Genomic DNA, 24,312 nt, shown 5'->3' on the forward strand with positions numbered 1-24,312 from the left:
TCCTGCCCATCGCATTTCTGAGATGCCCAAGATGTCCATACGGTACGAGTCAAATTCATATAGAAGCTGGGCCAATTTACCTGTTTGGTACAGAGTCCGTACATTCCATATTCCATAACGAGTAGTTTCTTTTGGGTCGAAAATTGGTCGACGCATCGGGCAGTGGACGACCCGAGGGCTTTTCTCCACTGCCGTCATTAAGGGTTGCCGATCATCTTCGCCCTGATTCAGTCGATAATGAGATTCACTTGCTGTTTCCGTAGCAATTGGAGTTTTTACAGGGTGGGGTTGCTAGCCCCACGCCCAACCCTCCTCCTTTCTCATCCGGGCTTGGGACCGGTAATGGCAGAGTTAAACCAAATATAATGGAGCAACGGAACAAAAAGTTTTCTAAATCTAATTCACTTATATCTGCAGACACTGTGAAGCCATACGGGGTCTCTGGCATTTCACCGTGACATATGCAGTTCATGTAAAGAAGATCCCCTATAAGTGAAATTTCAATTTGGCAAGACACCGAAATAAGCATGCCCTCTAGCTAAATAAAAATGAAATTACTACACCTCATGCAGTATCATTATCAAAATTACTTCAACACAGTAAACCTTGATTTCCTTCAAACTCAATTTACTGTTACACTCAAACTCACGGCTGGCTTGAGTGTCTTAAATCATATGTCAACCCCTTGGACCTCTGCGTCTGGTATTACTCTTTTTCTCACAAATAAGTTTTTCTCAAAATGATCTTCTGACCATTAGCTATTTCTGAGGCCACAAATCTCAGCAGCGCCACCTGAGTAAAATCTTAGTAAACGTCTTTACTAAGGGGGAAATTCTTCAATTTCGTGACTATAACACTTATTAAACCCATAAACTGACCAACAACTCTTATATTTTTTTATTCTTTAAACACACATTGGTCTCTTTCTCTCTTATTTCCTTAAAATGACATCTCAAGTTACTTTTAGCTCAGTACTGTCTTTTACGAGTCGACCTTGAATGCAACGCTACTTCACAGTCTCATTTGAACTCAGGCAAAAACTCAAGACAGAGATCAACCAGTAATTCATTGAGTACAATTTTAGAATTATGATCCAATGCAGCACAATTTCCGTTTAAGAGGTTTGTGCCTTACCTTTTTTAGTTGGGCCCACAGTAGTCAAGAAATCACCGAGACGTCTGCCCGTTCGACCACCCGTCTCCTCTGGCCTCTGGCCTCGACCACCACAGAAAGCAACACCTCTATTGCTCTACACTGCCCGCATCCTCCACCAAATACTGTTGCGAAATCAATCAATGTAAAGCAGTGACACAAACCACGGAGGCTCAGAAGAGTGCAGTCAAACGATGAGTTTATTAACACACAGGAGAGAAAACATCAGCATATGTCTTCTGACAAAAGTACATGTTGAGAACACTTTTAAAGCAGTGAGGTATCCGCCCCCCCATGGCGCAAAAATAGGTTAAAGACGTTAGTTACAGTAAATGGAACATCTTAGATGGCTATAAACAGACATAGAACTTCTCATTTCTAGAACACCTTCAAAACAAGGCAATAACTTCAAGCCTTCAGGGTCTCTGAGGGCTGGTTGTTGACTCCAGTCATCTGTTACCAAGTAGACTAAAATGCAGTTAGAAGCTAAATGAGTTAAGGCCTCAGGCCTGACACATTTCTAGATTATATGTGTATTGTAAGCATGTATGCAGTTATCCTTCTATGCTCTAGTCTTTAACACAATAGATTGTGAAGTCATCGCGCTTCACAAAGCTTAAGACCCTCTGTAGACTGAGCAACAACTCTGAATGAGGACAAATACTATGCAATGTGTATGAAATACTTCTGGCCGTACCTGTAATAAAAGTTAACATAATAAAAGGATCCTTAAATGAACATCTTCAATAAACAACTTTAATGCAATATCAATACTGTGAGAAATATTATTAAATGGAATAATGCTGTAAAGAATGTTATTAATTATAATGATACAGGTTATATGGCAGCAATAAAAGAATTTCTGTATCTCCACATCCTCCATGGTGGAGCTCAGCGTTCACTCTGATAGAGCCCACTGTGTTCTCTGTGAGTGGGAAAGTTTCCCGCTGACACACCTGCTGTGAGCACCTGTGTGTGGGCAGAAAGAACAGATTAGTTAAAGCAGAAAGGTGAGTTAGGTTAATGAGTGACAGCTTTATGTTTGTTCCGTTGGTACAAACCACAGGTTCAGATGCTGATTTCACAGGAAACAGCATGAATGAGGGTTGATGATATGATAAGCTTCTCTGGGACTTGGTGTGTGTGCATGTCTGAACACGAGTGTGTTCACAGCCTGTTTTCCTTTGTAGGACTCTGTGAGTCCAACATCATCGCGGCTCAGTGCAGGTTAACCTGTCACCATCTTTTCAGTGACAGGCTGCAGAGATTTCAGCAGGATATGATGGAAGCAGCTCAAAGCAAAGGAAAGCAGCTCCCTGCAGAGCAGAAACCACTCTAAGGCTACGTTCACGCTGCAGGTCTTAATGCTCAATTCCGATTTTTTGATCAAATCCGATTTTTTTGTCTGCTTGTTCACACTACAAATAAAATGCGACAGCAAACGTGCTCTAGTGTGAACGCTCAAAGCGGCCGCATGCGCAAAAGAAGACATCACACACAACGCGCTCTGTTTAGACCCAGAGCAAACAGTGTTGTTTGGCCCTTAATATAAAGAATTCGGACTTTACGTTTGTGCTTTAAGTTATTTTGTTACTTACATAATAATGTAAATAACCTAATAATGATCCTCATTGCTGTTTTAGAGGAGCGGAGCTTCAAAGGATAGCTGCAGATTTCTCTGAAAATCTGCAGATTAGACAGTACAAAGAAAGTGTTCACGTTGTCTTCCCAATAGTTTCACTAACATCTACACTGGACGGACAGGAAGCGTTCGCCATGTCTTCTCCAGCGCTGATAATCGGTGTCTGTCTTGTGTCAGTGACGTAAAAGACGGATTTAATGCGACATGACCATCAAACAGCAGTCGCTTTCTGAAACATCAGATATGTATCGGATTCAGGACCACATACGAAAGTGGTTCAGATCGGATTTGAAAATATGGGATTTGTGCCGTTCACACTGTCACACCATGATCGGATAGATGGTCGCAGAGGGTCAGAAAAATCAGATTTGATGCGCTTTCGCCTGCAGTGTGAACGTAGCCTAACAGTGCCACTATCGTTTAAGTCCTTCATGGGCTCACTGCTCCCTACATTACATCGTGAAGGCTGATGAAGCTCAGGTCAGACCCTCCTGACTGCTCTCTCTGCCTGCCTCCTCATCAGAACCACTGGTGGGTCTCCTGCTTGAGCCCTTCAGCTGTTGGAGTCTTTACCAGAAGACCTGAGCTCTGAAAACCTGCTGTCGTAATCCCTCCTCACACTGAGCTTGGACGCAGGACTTGGTTACCGGAATAAAGATATCTGCCCATTTATTTCCATTTATTGGATCTATATCTTCTCCTATTGTATTTATCCAGATTATTGACAGAGGTTTGGTCCTGTGTTTCATTGAACTGTTTTTAATCTTCTTTTGTTTTTGTCTTCTGACTGAATGACCCCTGAATGACCTCTGCTAGAAGACATAGGCCTGTTTGATCCTCATTCACAGGTGAAGGCAGTGGGACGTGTCATGGATCTGTGTGTGTGTATAACCTTCAGGATACAATGCTGACGAGGGAAAACTCGTCCACACACAGTCACTGTCTTGTGTGAATAGCTAGCTTAGCTTGTAGCCAGGTTGTTAGCTTCTCCATCTGTCCCTTCTGCACTTTCATGCTCAGTATGTCCGATTATTCCAAAATGGATTCAATTTATTTCCGCCTCAAAGTCCTACAAACAACACCCCATAATGAAAAAATGAAATTCTATTAAAATTGTATTAAAATTCAAAAATGGAAATATAACATATGTAAGCATTCGCTGCCTTTGCCATCAGACTCAAAGCTGTGCGTTTTGTTTCACCTGATCATCTGTAATATGTTTCTACCACTGACTGGAGTCCACCTGAGCTCAGTTCAGTTGAATGGACACGGTTTGGACAGGGACGCTCAGTCATCATGTCAGAGCACAAACTAGACCTTGAAGTCCAAGGAGTTGTGTGCAAACCTCTGAGACAGGATTGTACTGAGGCCCAGATGTGGGGAAGGGACCAGAAGAAAGGGTGATATTGGCTCGGATATGATTATTATCATCTTATTAACAAGGAAGGAAAGTTCTCACTGTTGAGTCGAGTGAACAGTTAGAGCAGGAGATATCGGTGTGATAAAGTTCCCAACTGTGCCAAACAAACTGGTACAGATTAAACGTGACACACAGTCTTCCCTCATCTTTGACCATATTATTGAAAGGATGCAAGAGCTCTCTGAGACGACTATGTGGATTTGCACAAACGTTCCACTTTCAGACTGAATGCTGTCATTGATCCGGGGTGAGGGATTAGCAGATCGCTGGTTAAAAGAAGCCACTCAGACCACTAAATGAATGCAGTTTACATCTCTGTTCAGGAAAAAGTACCATCAGGGGTAAAGACAGCAGAAAATCTGCTCAGTGATCAAAGAGGTTGTTAAAGTGAATTGTTAAATGTTGTCATTTTTATGCTTACCACCTCTACAGATTAAACGTGACACACAGTCTTCCCTGTGAGAGAGTCGATGTTCAGACCCAGAGTAAAGATGTGAAACATCCCTGTAGTGAGTGGATCCTGAAACATGCCGGCTAAAACAAACAGATCCCATCAGACGGATGAATCTGGCTGCAGGTTCATCTGTAGCATCATCTGAGAATGAAAACCAGCCACGAGAAGAGCTTTGAGCCATGCAGGTCAGGTGAATCAGCACAGATGGAAACATGAAGCTGCCACTCAGTAACATGATCCATTTATCTGCCTGATTCTTCTCTTACTGACCAACTTCTGCTAATGCACCATCGACATTATTCTGTCTGACTGTATCACGACCTGGTACGGCAGCTATAACGCTCTATGGAGGGTGGTCAGATCAGCACAGCGTATCACCAGGTCCGAGCTGTCAGCCATCCCGGACCTCTACAGGCAGCGCTGCAGGAGGACGGCCCAGAGGATCCTCTCTGGTCCCAGCAACACAGCCTCACACTCCTCATGTGGTACAGGAGCGTCCACACCCACAGCAGCAGATTCAGGGACAGTTTCTACTTACAAGCCATCAGGATACTCACCTGCTGAAATATTGGACAGTTTCTATTACACACTGTATATATCACTGACTCTGCACTACAGTGGCTAAAGATGTTATATAAACGATCTTCTCTTGTATCGTGACCCAAAATGGCCTGACTCAAGAAGTCACAGTGGATTCTGTGGAACAGAGAAACTGGGTGGGTCAGTTTGTTGTGTAATTCAGTTGAGTTCGTTATTTGCACGTGTAATTCCAACTAAAAACACACCAGTGATTTCATAATCCTGCTGCTCCTGTCGTGAATATAAAGGCAGGAGTTTCTGTCAGAGATCAGCAGCGTTCAGCCGTCCAGAAGACTTCATCCAGCCACACAGCATCTCTGCACACTCGTAAGTCTACAACCACTCGCTCTGCATCTGTTTTATTTCATTCTGCTGTAAAATGCCGCCCTGCAGCTGAGCCTCTTATTAACATTTTCTCATTGAAACAGTCATCCTTGTGTTTTCCAGAATAGCATTTAATTCACAATACTTTTGTTTGACAGAGGTGCTGCAGGTATTATTAATGATGCCATTACAAATGTACTGCAGAATTATTGTTATTAGTTGGTCTTTTAAGCCCATTGCTGATTTCTCTCCATTTTTGTCTCTGTGTGTTTCCTTTAACTTTGTTAAAGGTGGTAATAAGCTATTTTTCCCATATGTTCCTCTGGGTTCAGTTTAATGGTTTCAGGCTCAGAGTGGAGACTGTAATATCATAAAAACACAAGGATGCTGTGATTGTGTGCAGATTGTTCTGTTGGCATTTTTTCCTTTTAAAGAGCTTCTTAGTTGGCGCTGTTGCCATTATTACATACTATCCTGATTCCCCTTGTTAAAACCTTTTTATATCTGGATTGATTCTTGATTCGTTCAACTCTGTTTGGTGCAGGAACCCATAATGTCTTTCATCGCTGAGCTCCAAGTGTCTTTGAACAAAGCCGAGGAGTTTGCGCTCCGTGAACAAGGCTTCAAGAAAATCTTTGTTAATCTGAACAAAGGAGCCGGGGGAAACTTCGTCAACCTCTGGTACAAAAAAGGCGATCATGCAATTACCAGGATTCAGATTTCCTTCCGCAATGAGATGTCCACGGGTCTGTCCAGTGCAGGGTTCAAAAAGATCGACAAAAACCTGAACGAGGGGACATATGGAGGTTCTGTCTACCTGTGGTACTACAAAGGTTCCTTAAAGTACGATGTTCCCATCAGGAAACTCGATGTCTCTGTACAAGCAGGAGATGAACCCTACAAGTATAAACTGGGCTGGGAGAGACTGGCCGGTGACCTGAACCGTGGTGCTGGAGGAAACTGGATCTATCTGTGGTTGAAGAGAGAGAACCCCACCTACATCTGTGACATCAAGGCCACTGCTAAATTTGAGGAAGATGATGACAACTTCAATGATGGCTACATCCGGGTGGATGAAGACACCAACAGGGGAGCAGGAGGGCCCTACATCTTCATCTGGTACCGTCAAACCACAGACCCCAAGGACGCCATCAGTGAGCTGGAAATCTCCTCCAGTGATGTCAAGCAAAAGAGCCTCCAAGACCAAGGCTATGAAATCGTGAACCAGGATCTGAACGAGGGCACCAAGGGAAAGGAGGTGTTCCTGTGGTACAAGAAAGACAGCGGCAGCGCTCCCATCAAGGCTGTCACCGTGCTCGCCGACCCAGCAGCTAAGCAGGCGTATGACAATGACGGGCTCAAAGTGAACCCAGAAAACCTCAACACAGGCAACCCAGGAGCTGCTCCCGTCTACCTGTGCTATCATCAGTGAGAGCGGTCATGGTAAAAGAAGTGAGCACGCTCACTGAGCAGAAACCCAGAGGTCTGATGATGTTTTTTTTCTTTAATGATGTTCAATCACTGTGATCTCAGAGGTTTGTCTGCACCAGCGATCATTGATCCTCCAACCAATCTGATTGATTAGCTCTGAATCACTTTATTCTGTTTATTGTCTCTCTTTCAATAAAGTCTGTTTAGCATCTGAAATCTCTCTGTGTCGTGTGTCAAAGCTTCACCTGTTGCTTGTTAGCAGAGTAAGGTACGGTGGCCCCTAGAGACAAAGCACGTACAAACTCCAAAACACTTGCAAAATCCAAAACACTTGCAAAATCCAAAACACAACGGAAGTGCTCCAGGACGCCAGGGGCAGTGTTGAGCTCGATTTGCAAAATAAACGGCAAGTTTGTCTGTATGGGACGGTCTAGTCTCCGTTGCGCTTCCCAGGTTGCCTAGCAACCATGATACTAACCGCTGGAAACGTGTCATACAACTTTGTTTGACAGAAATGAAGGAGAACATATTTTGTTCATTTGTTTGTTTCTACAAGAGCTTTGTGTGATTTGATAAGTATCTGAGGCTGAGACCACAGGACAGTAAAACATGATTTTTGGGCTTCATTTCTGTACTGAACAGTCATTTAAGATTAGTTAGTAAATAACAATTAGCTAATGTTGTTCATGAGACTAAAGTCATATCCCTTTGGTAATGTAAATATAATATGGCCAATATTATAGTTATTGTATTAATCATTATTAGTTATTACAGCAGTGAACATGAACTCTGTGCCAAATACTGAGCTTCAGTACAGATTCAAGTTGCAGTTATTTATATGTCTTATCACCTTAAATCTTCACTCAAAGACAAGTATCTTTGACAGTGTATATATAGGTGTATCATATATAAGAGACAAATGTTGTTCCTTCAGTATGTTGGCATTACTAAATTTGGCTCAATGCTTACATATATGTGTAAAAAGCAAATGTAGGAGCTGTGATAACTGTGTCTGATAGAATGAAGAGTAGACTGATATATGAAATATTCCTTTATTGGGTGAGAAAATCAGACCATGTCATAACTGCTGTAAGTCACACAGAATAGACATCAGAGCCTTAAACAGGCTGACGTCTGCTAAATGGGTCAAACTGGGCAGAAAGTCTACAAACACATAACATCCTTATAGAATATGATGTAACACTATAGATCAACTTAGCTCAGAATATATAAAGCATATAAACAGTTACAGCAATATGATGCAACAAACACAGCAGCTACTGATCCAAAATACTCAAAGCTTCATAGAACTGAAACCAACATTTATTTTTAGCTCCATTCTGCTGCTGATACAGACTTTAGGTTTCTGAACATTAAACTTGTTGCTGCCTTTCATAGTGTGTAACTTGAAGGCCCTGAGTACTCTGAGTACGTTGCTTGTTAGCAGAGTAAGGTGAGCTCAGCAGGATCAATACATGACTTCATTTAGCAGAAACCCGAGTTCACACTGAACCTCGCAGTAATCACAGCAGTAGGTACGTCCTCTTTGGACTCAGGTTCATCGTGACCAATCAAACAGTACATCTGAGGAGGGCCTTCATATGTCCTGTGTAGAAAAATGCTCAGCAGTATCTGAGCCGAAAGCGTCGCACAGGTAGAACCCGTTTAACAGCAGGACTACGAGCAGCAACTTGGTCAGAGAATACAGCATCCTCGACGTGTAAGTTACAGACAGATGATATGATAACACCGAAGATAATGTGGCACCCATAACGAGCTGAATGAGATTAAAAGAGTTCACTAAGTCCCAGGAGCTTCTCTGGGTAACACAGGTGGATATTAAAATCACTGAGCAGCAGGATCTGGTCGTATCGTGATGCACAGTCAGCTAGGAAGTCACTCAGATAAAAAATCCTTATTATATCTAAGAGGCCGGTAAACTACTGCACACGGCAGCGAAGGGGATTTCACAGAAACAGAGCTGAAAGCTGGTGCATGTCGATGAGGATCGCTGCTTAAGGTTGAAGTGGGCTTTAAAAACAGCAGCTAACCCTCCGCTGCGACAAGAAGTTCTCAGAGCACTAAAAGATGCACAACCAGCTGGCAGTTCAGAAAAGCTGCTTAACTCACCGGGTGATGTGCAGGTTTCAGTTAGACAGAGGAAATCCAATGAAAAGAAATTCTTCAAAATAAAGGTCTTATTTGCAGGGAGCTGGGTCAGAGACTTCCACGACAACCGGATCCACCGGCCGAAGGTTTGATCGATCTGCTCCCCGCCAGTGAAAGGGCGATGGTGGAGGTTCAGAGTTTTGTATGCCGAGGGGGTTCAGAGGGGAGAGGTGGATGCAGGTCTGGAGGTGGTGTGAGAGAGAGTTCAGCATCCTGACAGCCTGATGGATGAAGCTGTCTCTCAGTCTGCTGGTTCTGGCCTCGAGGCTCTTCAGTCTCCTTCCTGATGGCAGCAAACTGAAGAAGCTGTTGGACGAAATTTAAAAATGCTGCCAAACAGACAAAGAGAGAACTTGTACAGAGCAAAAGGAAAAACAAACAACAACAACAAAAACGGCTTGTCCTCATGGCAGTTGCAGAGTATATAAAAATGAACCCTGCGATCTGTTCCTGGAATTGAGCTTCAAAAATGCAGCAGAACAAGTGTGAGATTTAAATGTCCTCTCACCTAGAGCTGATCAACTCACATGCATAACAGTGAGCTTTCCTTGCAGGAGCAGTTTTGTCTTAGTTGTGAGCTTTTCTTGAGAGCTGACTTGCATCCAACTCCATTACCGCCCTTTGAATCACCTCAAAAGTGTAGCAGAGCTGTGATGGGTAGCTCATATTGAAGGAATAAAAAAGGTCCAAACAGCATGGCTACTGCAAAGGTCACGTTATCCAGATCTTGAAGAACTACTATACCCTCGATGATGATGCCAACATCAGAAAAGTCATTGCCTGGTGCATCCTCTGGAGACAGATGTTCATTGTGGTTTTCTCAATCTGTGCAGTGGCCTCAGTCAAGTCCTGGTTAAACACAAACATTTCTTTAAGATTCCTTTTTAAACTCATCTCTTTTAAATCTACCAGTTCTAATGTTAGAGTAATTTAAACCAATGCAAGCAACATAGTAAATAGCTATAGCCAAAGAGTTGCCTGCCATGCTGCCATTCATGGTCTAACAGAGTTTCTAAGAGAGGGTGAAAAACATAGAATAGAGGTCGTCTCTCAATGTGCAGCAAAAAAAACAAAAGGACAGCAGATGAGGGCAGGAGGGGTAGGGATGTAAGCTAGCATCTGCGGATAGTTTTAACTCTTTGTTTGGATCGTAGAGTGCGAGAATGGGTGTTGACGTCAGATCGCGTTTCAGCTGATAGAATGCTTGTTGCTGTGCGCAGCTCCAAACCCACTGATTTCTCTTCGAGAGCAGGTCTCTTAGGGGCTTATCTTTTTCAGCAAGTCCTGGGATAAACTTGCCTAATTGGTTTACCATCCCAAGAAAGCTGCGCACTTCACTGATGTTTGATGGCTCTTTCATTTCTGAGATTGCTCTAATTTTGTCTGGGTCAGGCTGCACCCCTTCTGCAGACAAGATGTGTCCAAGAAACTTCACTTCCGGTTTGCTCAGCTCACATTTCTGCATGTTAAGTGTGACGCCGGCCTCTTGAAGTTTACTGAGCACTGTGTGCAATCTGGTGTTGTGCTCCTGCTTATCCTGTCCCCAAATGAGAATATCATCCATGTGACAGACCACGCCTGGCAGCCCATTAAGGATTACCGACATTCTGCGCTGAAAATGTTCCGGGGCAGACGCTATTCCAAAAGGAAGTCTGTTGAAGTAGAAGCGTCCAAAGGGTGTAATGAATGTCGTGTAGTGTGCTGACTCTGGTGACAATGGAACCTGCCAGAAGCCTCTGTTTGCGTCCAACTTGCTGAAGACTTTAGCTCCCGCCAGGGATCCAAGTGTCTGTTCAACCGAAGGCAGGATGTACTTTTCTCTGCACGCTGCTTCGTTGAGGTGGGTGAGGTCAACACAAATACGTACTGAGTCGTTTTTTGCTGGCACCGGGACCATACCTGCACACCATTCTGTTGGTTCTTCTACTCTGCTGATTACTCCCATGGACTCCATTCTTTCCAGTTCCTGTTTCACTTTTCCTAACAGTGGAATGGGGACCCGTCTTGGTGTGGCCAGGGAAAAAGGCACAGCCTCAGGCTTCAACTTAATTGAATAAGGTTGTTGCATTAAGCCTAAACCCTGACACAGTTTCGGGTATTTTTCGTGCAGCACATTCATGTCAATACTGTCGGCTCTACACACAAGGTTCAGCTTGACACTTGCCGGCCTGCTTAACAGTGCTACGTGCAAATCTTTGATAATGTACACATTTTCCTGTATTCCCTGTTCACCTTTGCAAAGAGTTTCTCTGCTCATACCCAACACGTCAAGTGGGGAACCACTCGGACCAAACAACGGTCTGTCTCGTTTGCATAACTCTGTCTCGTTCTGGTTTATGCTGTAAAACGTCTGGGCAGGGATAACAGATACGTCAGCTCCTGTGTCTATCTTAAATCTGACCTTGTGGTTTCTGATAGTGAGATCTGCATACCAAGGATCTGAGCCTACGTCTACGGAACCAAGAAACACGGGTGTATCATCACTTTTCTCTGTTTCTATCACATGCACAGATTTAACAGATTTACACACTTTACTGAAATGACCTCTTTTACCACATGAGTGACATGTTGCATCTTTCGCTCGGCATTGATCTTTACCATGTGCAGGGGTTTTCCCACACCTGTAGCATGATCTCCCATTTGATGTTTTGTCCTTTGATGTGTATTTGCGATCTCTTCGGGGTTTGAACGTTGAATGCCTTTGTTCCCTGTGCTTAGCTGACACAGCGTCTATTTCGATTTTATTTTCCCCTCTGATGTCCGACTGCTGCTTCTTGATGGCTTCCGACTGCCTGGCTTGGTTAACCGCTTTCTCTAACGTCAAATCTTTGTCCATTTGAAGTCTCTCCGCTAGGCTGATGTCCTTCAGACCCACGACGAGGCGATCTCTTATTAACTCATCGTGCAGCGCACCATAACTGCAGTTTTCAGCTAAAGCGTAAAGTGCAGTGACAAACGAGTCTACAGTCTCATTAGCTTGCTGTGTTCTTTGATTAAAGCGGGCTCTCTAGTAGATAATGTTTTTCCTGGGAACAAAGTATGTATCCAAAGTGTCTCTTACTGCTTGATACTGCTGTCTCTGTATGTCAGATAACGCTTGTCCTCGGAGGATATCATCTGCTTCATCCCCCATGCAGTAGATGAGTGTGTTCACCTGGTTAGCCTCGGAGCTAAGATGTAGGTTGCTTGCGAGTCGATATCTTTCAAACCTCCTTATCCATTTTTCCCAATGCTGTGGCTTCGAGAAATCGAACAGCTCGGGGGGCTGGATGGTGAAAGTGGCATTCGGGGGTAGGTTAGCGTTAGCATTGTAGCCGCCGTTAGCTCGCTGGTGGGGCGGTGGCGTGCGAGGCCGCGTAACTGTTGCGCTAGCTCCCGCTTCTTCGTCCGACATCTTTCTTCTGGAGAAAGCTCTTTACCACTCCCAAAGTCGCTTGCTGTCACTCCCCGATAATAAGGCACTTACAACCATCCCACTTCTGACACCCTGTCGTGGTTTTCGGTAGGGAAAGAGACGACACCTTGTAGAGCAAACAACTTCGACATTTTATTTGTCACTTCCGGTACACAACACCTTTCACCATAAAACCGGATATACTTAAACAGATAACACCACACCTGTCACTGAAAAGATGGTGACAGGTTAACCTGCACTGAGCCGTGATGATGTTGGACTCACAGAGTCCTACAAAGGAAAACAGGCTGTGAACACACTCATGTTCAGACATGCACACACACCAAGTGCCGGGGTCAACGTCATCCAAGAGAGCCTCAACACCGGCAACAACGGTGTTCCCATTTATGTGTGTTTTAATCAGTGAGGGTAACCTTGGTAACAGAGCTGAGCATGCTCACTGAGCAGAAAGATGTTTCTGTTAAAATGGTTTGATGATGGTTTTTCTTTCCTTTCTGTAATGATCTTCAATCACTGTGATCTCAGAGCTTTGACTCCACCAGCGATCATTGATCCAATCAATCTGTTTGATTAGCTCTGTATCACTTTATTCTGATGATTGTCTCTGTTTCAATAAAGCCTCTTTAGCATCTGAAATCTCTCTGTGTCGTGTGTCAAAGCTTCATGTGACGCTTGTTAACAGAATAAAGTGAGCTGAGCAGGATCAACACATGACTTCATTTATCAGAAACCTGAGCTCACTGTGTGGACACTTTAATAACATCAGTAGGATCTGTGGTAGTAGTAGTATTAGCAGAAGTATTAATGGGTTTGTTGCAAAGCAGAAATCTCAGTAAATCCTGTTGTACGGACAAAGTGAGATCCAGATTATTCATCAGGTTTGATACGTGTTATTATTTCTGCACACTTTGTGCTACAGCTCCAGCTGGGTGACGCTGAGCTCTTCCAGCCTGCGGGGCAAACACCTCACATAATAAAAGCATTTCACATGCTTAGAAAGACGACTGTACCTTCCTTTGAACAGTGGGGGTGTAACTGGGCACAGATGTTTGATGAACCCTCACCTGATGTGACGGTCAGACTTCTTCCTTTCTTCCATAATCAGACATGAGTGGGTTTGTAACTCTAAACAGGACTGCTGGGATCTACCCACGATGTCATTCAGTCATCATAAAAATATTCAAACTTGCAGAGAATCAAATTCTGCTCAGGTTTTCATTTGTCATCTGCTGGATCTGCAGAGCCACACAACTGCTGTAAACACCTCCGATTTGAACACTTTTCCACAACAAAGATGCTGCTGAAGCCGACACACCACAGTCTTCCTGTACACAATCGAGCTAAACGTAGCATCAGAGCGCTCATTAAAATCAGCAGCTGATAAATTGTCTTCCAGTTTGATCCAAATTCAACATTTAAGATGCTCATTTGTTCTAATGTGTAGGAAACATTCAGCTCCAGGTAGCAGCAGGTCACACATGTGTGAACCTTTTTACTTTGAATCGTGTTCAGAGTAAAATATGATAAATATTCCAAATAGCCTGATTAAAGGAAGAAACTGGTTTTTAAATGATAATAAGTTAAACTGGAACACTTCCCAGGAGCTTGTACATATTCATGTCGTCTGTGCTGTGGGTCAGTGTCACGTAAAGGAAATGAAACTGACCAGAATGAACAGCGATGAAGAAGAAAGCAGGAGAGACCAAAGAGAAGATCGACCCATGATGGACAAAGAGTGACTCAGCGTTCAAACCCTGAAACAAATCAAGCTCCAAAGAGTTCAAGAGGAATCAGAGTTTCAGAGTCCGACTGAATCTAAAAGGATTCAGGAGGTGAGGTGGGAGAAAGGTGAGCAGAACGCAGGGATGCTGGTTAAACATGATCATTCAGGCACCGTTAGTGAGGAAGAGGAGCAGAAAGTACAATGAGACTGGACAGATTTACTACAGCTGGCAGATACAGGGGATTTATGGAGTCCAGCACACTGTGGAGGGAAAGGAAAGGAAATAAGGAAGGAAAGGAAGCCTTAAAAAGTACGCTGGCTGTCTGTCCAACCAATCAGAGAGCTCCTTACATCGCTCCACGGCTAATTTGCTCATTGACCTGAGTGAAGTTTCCCCTCCCCACCTTCTTCCAATGCAACAAAATCGGTGTGTCAAATGTTTGTGCTGCTATCATTTTAAAGATATTAATAAAAGCTTTTAGAGCTCACCCAACCTGCCCCTTCTTTACTGTGTAAAGGTTGTGAAACAGAAACTGTCGAGCCTCTCAAGATTAATACAGTAACTCCAACAATAATAGCTCATTCATAACAAACCAGCACAAATGTAGAACAGCTGCTGGATTTCATTAATATGTGTGTGTGTGGGGGGGGGGGGGATTTCAGAGTGGAATCGCCATTTTACATGTCGGAAATAAATCTTTGATTTTTGAATCCATTTACTTATTTCTCTTTTTAAATCGTGTTTTAAAAAATATTTTGAAAATGTGTTTTTTAATTTGCAATTCAAAACTGGTTTTTGAATCGAGGGTTTTATTGAGAGTTTAATTCTTTTTTTGTGAAATTCATTTTTGATTTGAAGTATTTAGTGATGGACTAATATTTCATTTTGAAATACTGATTTATAAATAGTGTTTTTATTTTAAATTAAATTATTGAAGAATAAATTACTGTCCAATACTGGTATTGGACACGTGATGTTTTCTAATCGAAATAAACTGAACATTATTTTTTTAAAGAATAAATATTTAAAAAAAAATGATGCAGATGCAGCAAATACACAAAACACTCAAATGCAAATTTGGACAATTTTTTCATTGTTCTGGCTGTAATGTACGGAGGGCTGGGAGTGCCAAAATTCAGTTTTTATAAATACAACACAAAAAAATTAAATTTCATTAATTAAAATGAAAATTATTTATAAACTATGTAAATAAGTAAATATAATTCATTTCATTTTAAAAATTTATTAAATTATTTACTATTTTAATTTCAAGTAATGACACGTAATAAATTATTTAGTGATGCACTCCTGTCTGTCAGGTCTGAGGTAATGAGCAGACTCAAACAGACTTTATTTACAGTGACAGTTACTGTGGTTCCCGTGGCGATTTCTCCCAAATCCCACACAGTGCTCATGTCCGTGGTGGGAACTGTACAACAGCTACTCCCAATCTGTGGTTCCGCTTCCATAACTCCGGTCCCAATTTCTGATGGAGAAAGTCAACAAGGATATCCAAACACACACAAAGTTTTCAAAAGCTATCCACGTCTGTACTGACGAGCACACTCGACGATCCAGTGTCGACTGAAGCTCAGCCACGCCGCTAAGTAGGAGAGGGCTGGTGAGCAGCAGGTGAGGCTGACTTCAGCACGGGAACACTTCCCGGTCAGATGACGCTCGAAACCGGACTTCCGGAAACAAACACACATGTCAACACACACACAGGGAAATAGGGGACCGGGAGAGGAGCCGAAACAAAAAACAACACACGGACACAATGGGCAAGTTGAGCAGCGAGGACTGCCAGATCATGACGCTGTCCCTCCATTACAGCGTGAAGGATTACCAAATCCAGATTACTGGTACTCTAACTGGGCTGCTGGGAGGGACAAAATTACACAGAATAAAAATCTTTTACTGATTAATTTAAATCTGATATTATCAGAAATATTGTGGAATATTTCATTAGTAATAAATTCATTTTTTTATTCACAAATAAGAAAGTTATTCCTGCTGCTGTCAGCTATCAAAGCAGGTCTGACCCAAACCCCAAAACACGAACATGTCTTTGTCTACCCAGATAGCAAGACGACATTGAATTGATGTTGATTTTTCATCCGATCCGTCGTTATGGTCAGGGTTGAAATGCCACTGTTGTAACAACATTGAAATACTGTGGTAAACCGACGGTCTTACTATAGGGACGTTGTAATGATGTTGATTTACTGTTGTTTTTTTGTCATTGATATGTGATCTATTTGTAGTCGACCAGGTGACAACAACAACGTCGAGAAAACGTCTATTTATAGTTGACCATAATTCGGCGCCGGCCACCATCAAAAAGCCATCGATCTATAGTTGAGCGTTAAATTGCATTGCAACTGAGCGGGTATAAAGTACCGGAGACAGTAGATTTATTGTTCTTTTGTTATCAATGATTTCTGGTCTAGTTCACCAGCTTTAAAAAATCGTGTCGACGTGCAATTTATGTATAGTTGACCGGGAAATTAAAGCAGCGATCACTTGGACTATTCCGCAGCACCCCTCTCAGTGGTACATCCCTCCAGGTAACCATTGTCTTGTACAGTAGAGCGGGACATTAGATTTACTCTCAGCGGAATTGACCAGAGAAGGCATCAGTTCATGCACTGCACTGGCCTGCACCACGATTAGTATAAGGTAAGAATGAATGACTTTTGTTCTATTCGTTATCTAACAAAGTCTATCAACAAAGAAAACATTTTCGTTTCATACTTTTCCGTTATACAAAGCTAGCTTTAACGCTTCGAGGGTTCCTTTGTTCTTGCCGTCGCCTCGGCGCTTGACCCAGACTTTCGCTCTGTGGTTGCTTTTTAGCATAGTACTACAAAAAAATGTAAATCTGTGATATATGATTGATAAACGTAAAGTTAACTGTATAAATGTGTTCAATGACTTTGTTACTTTTAATGATTGGAGAGCACCCGCTTCGATTCGCACTCAATTCAAACTTTACGTTGCACGCTCACCTACCTTGCGTTTGCACCTTTTGTCCACACGTAAACTGCGTTTTCATGAACTGAAAACTGAGATTTTTAAAGACGCCTGCCAGGGTGGATATTTTCGAAAACTCAGTTTTAGCATTTACGTGTTGACGAGGAAAACGGAGAAAACGCAGCGTCAAAGGTGTGCACCTATTTTGACGTCACACTGTGCGCCACATTTTTGTCTCGGTGCCATGAATTCCTACAATGGCAGACTTAGACAAAATATTGTTAATTTTATTATCTTCAGTGTTTAAATGCTTACATACACACACGCAGTTACTGTCCCTTCACACGTAGGACTCGGTTCAGCTTCTATGAGCCGTCTTTGTATCTAGTTTATCCTCTTTATTGACATTGTGCCCTATTTTTCCTTTTTTTCAGATCTGATTTGGTAACTACCATCCACTTAAAAAATTAACTTTTTCTAAACAGCCCTCACCACTCCGCAGTCTTCCCCCCAGCCCACTGACAGCGGGCATCATAATGCCCCGCACAGCTTCTGGCACCTTTTCGATTTTTTTTCTGTAGATTCCAGAGACTCTGTGAGGCCACTATTACAAGGCAAGTTTGAAAATCTTTGAATTTCAGATTTTACATGGTATAAATGGTAAATGGCCTGTATTTGTACAGCGCTTTAACTAGTCCCTAAGGACCCCAAAGCGCTTTACACATTCAGTCATCCACCCATTCACACACATTCACACACTGGTGATGGCAGCTACATATACAAATATCAAATATATGTGACAGGCAAAAACTAGCAAACACTTTTAGCAGTTAGAACAACTTATACTTGAATGCAGAATGTTACACCATCACTATTAGTTTTTCGCCTCTCACTGCTTAAGCCATTAATCTTTCTAGAATTGTTCTTTGAAACAGATGCGACCTCACAAAAGATGTTAACTATGCTGTCAGACCTGACGAGAGCTGTTAAGGAACTCCGTGAGGAGGTCAGAGCCATCCGCCATCTCTGCTGCAATGAATCAGTAGATGCTGGGGTACTGCCTCTGGATTTGCCCTTGCACAACATTGAGGAGCTAAACAATGCAGAGGCAGCTCCTCAATCACAAGAGGCAAATAAGGCAAAGGTGAGTATATAAAGGTTATGTACACTTTGTAACTATAAAGTGTAATAGCTGTCAGATGTGATTTAAATACATAACGACGGCATGTTGATTAAACACACAAGCACTTGCATACACATTAAAGACATGAGACACACTAATTCCATCTCTTAAAATGTGTCTATAGGTGAGACGCTTTGCCTTGATTGGAGGGACCACACTGCAGGTGCGAGACCGCCGTGTAATGGCTTATGCCATTACAAACGAGCTGGCCTCGGTACTAAACTGGGCAGGGGAAAAAACCAAGGACCAGACAAAGCAAAAAAAGGCATTTAAAGATACAGCACTGTGCAGATGCATATTTGGTAAGTTTTACCGTTTATTGTAGTTTTATGAGCCTAAAGTGAAGAATAAAGGGATCAATTGATCTGCTGGGTGTTTCACATTTCCTATGTCCGGTTTTTGCTATATTACTTTGTCTTTGTTAATAACAAGACTTTCATGTCCGGTTAATCTGGAGATGGAGTCTTTGGTCTTCAGCTTGTTTAGTCCTCGGGTTGTAGTTTGTACAGCCCGAGGACCCCAATGTTTAGTTTGTTTTAAAGGATACGCGGCACACCATGCTAAGACTTATCACTTTTTCCGCTCACAGCTCTTTGGGAATCAAATGCGGCAGTTTGCAGATTTACGCCTGGTGACTTTCATGTTTATCAGCCAAGGAGTTGAAGACAGTTAACAAGAGCTTATTCACGTGTAGTTTTTTTTCTCTGTTACATCACATGCAATGCTTTCTTATTTTAGGATATTAATATTGACATGATACATTGTGAGACTTTTTTTTTAATAAAGGGTGTCCAATTTGAGGAATAAGTACAATTATGTGTTTAGGTGGTTTAAGTATTGATGGAAACATGCAGTAGTTTAGTATTGGTTAAAATACCTATAAAGAGAGGTAGATTTCCAGTCATGATTTAACTGTTTTAATAAAAAGCAACTGTGTGAAAGAGGTGGAAAATCAACACCATAGCTCAACAGTGTTTCAATATCAGAATCTGACATTGTTTCAATGTCAACAGTATTAGAAAATATAACGTTGAATCAACGTCAGGTTTCAACATTGATTCAACATCAAAACCTGACGTTTCAACGTTAAAAAAGGGTGCAAGAGTGACGTTAGGTCATCGTCACACTTCAACGTTGATTCAATGACACAGCCTGATATTGACTCAACATTGTTTCAATGTTTCCTTTCTATCTGGGTAAGGAGCTTGGAAAGAAAAGCGTCTGGACTTCTTTAAGTTGCTCGAAGATGTTTCATTCGAGAAGCTTCTTCAGTTCTAGGGTCACACAGTGGAGAGTCCCAGATTAAAGCTTTGTGGGAGTAACCCACCCAGAGAGACAAAAGGGGGTGAGCTCATTGTGAAACCTGGCCCCACCCTATCATGTGATTTCCTAAAAACAACTCATCTCTTTTTCCTCTGTGAACGGACTGAGTGGACCATTTTGCATTAGTGTTCTGCTAATGTGTGCCGATTGGTTGTTTGGGACAGGATGTCCCTTGATGGCGCCCGTCAGACAGACGCCAGGAGGTTGTGGTGGCTGCAAGTGATGCAATCAGGAGGCAGCTGCTCGCCCCAAATCAACATGCAGGGCACTGTAAAGCAGCTCATGGTGCTGTGATAAACTATAACACCTACAGCAACATGAATGTGTCTGTGGAGACCAAACACTTTGTGTATCAGCTCTTTATTTTGGGGGGCACTGCCTCACTGCTGCCTCTGCTGGACACCAGAGGAACTGCAGCTCTGAGCACGCCATGCAGCTGCACGCACGGGGCGATCCGTGCTAACTCGCTAACGGAGATTTGCCGTGTTAATGTGGTTATGGCGTTAACATCATTTTAACACTGACAGCACTATTTTTAATTTGTGTATCTGAACTCTGTGTGGCATTTATCTGGGCTCTAATCTAAGCTGCTGTGAACTTGTGATTTCTGAGGCTGGTGACTCAGATGAATGTATCCTCAGCAGCAAAGGGGACTCTTGGTCTTCCTTTCCTGGGGCGTCCTCGTGTGAGACAGCTTCATCGTAGTCTTGATGTTTTGTGCGACTGCATTTGGGGACACATTCAAATTTTTAGCAGTTTTCCGACTGACTGACCTTCAGTTCTTAAAGTAATGACGAACTGTTGTTTCTCTTTACTTAGCTGATTGGTTCTCGCCGTAATATGAATTCTAACAGTTGTCAAATAGCTGTCAGCTGTGCACCAACCGGACTGCTGCACAACACACCTGATGGACCTGTGGCAAGAAACTCCACAAAGTGGGCTGTACCAAGTGTGCCCCATCACGGGGGAGTTTGGCTTCTTGTTTTTTAGACGATAGATGTTTAGCAGATAATACAGATGTTAAAGTTCGTCGTCTCTGTGATGAGCTCCTACAGCAGGGGTGGGCAACTCCAGGCCTCGAGGGCCGGTGTCCTGCAGGTTTTAGATGTGCCCTTGAACCAACACAGCTGATTCAAATGGCTAAATGACCTCCTCAACATGTCTTGAAGTTCTCCAGAGGCCTGGGGCCCGTTCTTCGTACGTCGCTTACTACATCCAAGATCAAATGACACATCCAAGATCAAATCATCGCGCTAACCGTGAGCTCGCTAATCCGGTTCCCCGAACACACCTGCTGTTGACGATTACTACAGCTGGACGCAGGAATGTGACATCACTGGGTGTCGTAAAAGGGGCTACGCATCGATAGTAGAAACATTGATCGGCAACCCGCTGATTGGTCGGCGAAAATGTCCAAGGAGCGCGCTCGGTATTTTCTGGCAGCAGAGCAAGAACTCATGAGTGAGGGATTTCAGGAGTTTCAGAGTTTAATTAAAACGCAAGGGAACACTGCAAAGGCTGCAAAAGCAAGGAGAGAGGGCTGGCAGAAAGTTGCTGACAAATCAAACTCGTAGGTAATTTAATAATAATAATAATAATGGATTGGGTTCATATAGCGCTTTCCAAGGCACCCAAAGCGCTTTACGATACCACTATTCATTCACTCCCACATTCACACACTGGTGGAGGCAGCTACGGTTGTAGCCAGGCTGCCATATCGCGCCATCGGCCCCTCTGGCCAACACCAGTAGGCGGTAGGGTAGATCTATCATATGACACTATATTGTCCAATATCATATGGCATTACATTATATTATAATATGTTATATTATATCCCCTTTCACATTAGAGCCACAACAGGACCCACAAGAACATGGGAACAAGTAAAAGTGGAATACAGGAGTATTCTACAGAATGGTAATATTTATCTCTTAGATTGCTTTGCGTCTCTTGGCAAGGTAATACTGGCCTGTAATACTGTTAGTTTGTTCATAACAGCAACCAAGAAAAGGGCAGAGGAAAAAAAGACAGGTGGTGGTCCTGCACCCCCTCGTCAACAAGTTGGTTAAGTGAATAATACCCTCACGGGAATATCGATATCTCTCTATGAGCACACTGTCGCGCTGAGCTAAAGGATCCTGTCTATCCCGCAATATACGCTGAATTCTGAGGACTCTCCTTATCAATCTTGCACCTTCCGCAATGGGTTGGTCGCGTATACGGACAGGACATGGCTGCGACAGGCTTCCCAAATCCACCTTCGCTTTTATAGCCGTGGTCTCTCATCTTGATTACACGAAGTAATTTACAATTACTACTCTGAAATATGAATTACATCTGTAATAATCACATACATGTAATAGAATGATTAATAGTACATTTCCCTTTTTTAGGAAATGACCTGTATGTATCTGTGTGAAATCAATAAAAGGATCAAGTGCTGCATTATCTTTAGTTACATTGATAATATTTATTTATGGTGAAACAGTGGTAAAATATCGCTGTTGCTTTCGTATGAATGAAGCGGACATACCTGCGTGGCCGCGATCTAATCCTGTTTACATAAAGTAAACCTGCTCCCCAGCAGGTTTACGCTTACGGCTCTGTTGCTATGACAGCAAGTCCCGGATGAGCTTCGGGGAACCGACTGATCCAGGATCACGCGAAATCGTCAACAATCTAATCCAGCTAACTCACTTAGCGAGGTACGAAGAACGGGCCCCTGGTTACGAACTAATCATGTGATTCAGGTGTGTTGACCAAAGGTGAGATCTAAAACCTGCAGGACACCGGCCCTCGGGGCCTGGAATTGCCCACCCCTGTCCTACAGTGATGATGGTTAGGCAGACCTCACGCTCATGCACTGTTTGGTTTCTGACAGATAAAAGTCTCCTGCAGAGACAAAGAGGACGAGCACACACAGGTGTAACGCAGCTGTTGTCATATTATTCACATCCATCGATCCGACAGGTGCACATTTTCAACCGTGTGACTGACTTTCAGATTAAATGCTGATCAGATTAAATCTCAAGTTTTCTAAGTAAACCTCGCTGCTGACGAGAGCAGACGTTTTGCTAGCGTCTGGCTCCAGTACAGCTTTTTTTAAGGAAGTGATGTCGGACCTTGGGCTGGTCCAATCAAACGTAGTGTACTGTTCTTCAGCGACCTGTCTCATCATCACTCACAGAACTTCAGTATGAACGTGGAGGAGTGGACAGTGTGCTGTAGCCTCCACATGACCACGGCTGTTTGACCCGCAGAGCCACAGGATGTGCTGGACTTACCTGTGAAACACTGCACAGGTGTTACAGTGAGCCGGCTTTTTTTTAAGTCCCTTTCAGTTTGTGTCAGAGGGTCTCTGGTTATGAAAGTACAAGCTGAACAGTGTCTGACATGACAGTGTCCTACTTCCTGTACAGACCTGCTGTACAGAAAGTACCAGTCAGGACTGCGAACGAGCAGCTGTGGATCACAGGTCATCTGACAGATGTGACGAGAGGAAAGACTCCAGAGAGCAGCACGACCTGCAGCACACAGAAATGTGGTCGTGGTAATCAGCGCTTCGCTTCAGGTCAGCAGGTTAACTTATATTTTTGACCGTATTCATGTGAAACGTCCACAGACACAGAGGCTACAGGTGCAGAGACTTTGTTTGTCTGCTGAGCAGTGTTGGTCAAGTTACTTGAAAAAAGTAATCAGTAACTAATTACCAATTACTTCCCCCAAAAAGTAATCCCATTGCTTTACTGATTACTTATTTTCAAAAGTAATTAATTACTTAGTTACTTAGTTGCACATCCCAGCACATAAAATATTTTGTGTGTTTACACTCAGTCTTTCAAATAGATGCAAGTAAAACACAGCAGAAAATAAATAAAGTCAAAGACTCAGCGGTCCTGTTGCTCTATTTTCACCTGTAAAGCAGGAGTGGGGTAGGCGGAGGTTTACCCTGGGGCAGGTGTGCCGCGGTCAGTGGAAGAATCCGCGAGTTTCTCTGTGAGTTTCCCATTACGTCGTAGCTACTCGGTGCTTGTTGGAAGTTTAGGGTTTTTTTCGCTGTAAAAAGAAGTTTTCTTCCCACGCACAGCGGACACTAATGTTTTTGTCACTTTTTATGGAATCAAACTCAAAGTCAGGTCAGTACTTCCACGCTTTAAACGCTGCACGCTCATACTCTCTCCCACACTCGATATATGATTCACTGTTGATCTGCACACAGCTGTTGTCACGAACGTCGCACTCGCTTACGTCACTGTCGTGAGACATTCTCGCAAAAAATCACGGTTTTAGTAACGCAGTAACGCAGCGTTCCTACGGGAAAGTAACGGTAATCTAATTACCGTTTTTGCAATAGTAATCCCTTACTCTACTCGTTACTTGAAAAAAGTAATCGGATTACAGTAGCAGAAATGGGCAGTAACGCGTTACTGCCCATTTCTGCTGCTGAGGTCTGAGTGCAGACCAGTGCTGCGAGCCCTTTAAACCAGAACCTGCCCCCAGTCTGAAGTCTCCTCCAATCACAA

The 24,312-nt window shown here is 43.0% G+C and overlaps 1 protein-coding gene across 1 annotated transcript; it reads left to right on the forward strand.

The window, feature by feature from the left end:
- The first annotated feature begins 5,917 nt into the window (after positions 1–5,917).
- LOC147318226 (uncharacterized) lies at positions 5,918–7,210 on the forward strand. The gene has a single exon (XM_086257852.1). The coding sequence runs from the start codon at positions 6,125–6,127 to the stop codon at positions 7,001–7,003; it is 879 nt and encodes a 292-aa protein (XP_086113978.1). The 5' UTR covers positions 5,918–6,124; the 3' UTR covers positions 7,004–7,210.
- Positions 7,211–24,312: the final 17,102 nt, after the last annotated feature.

The sequence above is a fragment of the Aulonocara sp. 'chitande type north' Nkhata Bay genome, linkage group LG12, assembly GCF_057382095.1.
Source record: "Aulonocara sp. 'chitande type north' Nkhata Bay isolate Kocher_YH1m ecotype deep benthic linkage group LG12, A_spYH_male_GT1.1, whole genome shotgun sequence".
In the NCBI taxonomy this organism is placed as follows: Eukaryota; Metazoa; Chordata; class Actinopteri; order Cichliformes; family Cichlidae; genus Aulonocara; species Aulonocara sp. 'chitande type north' Nkhata Bay.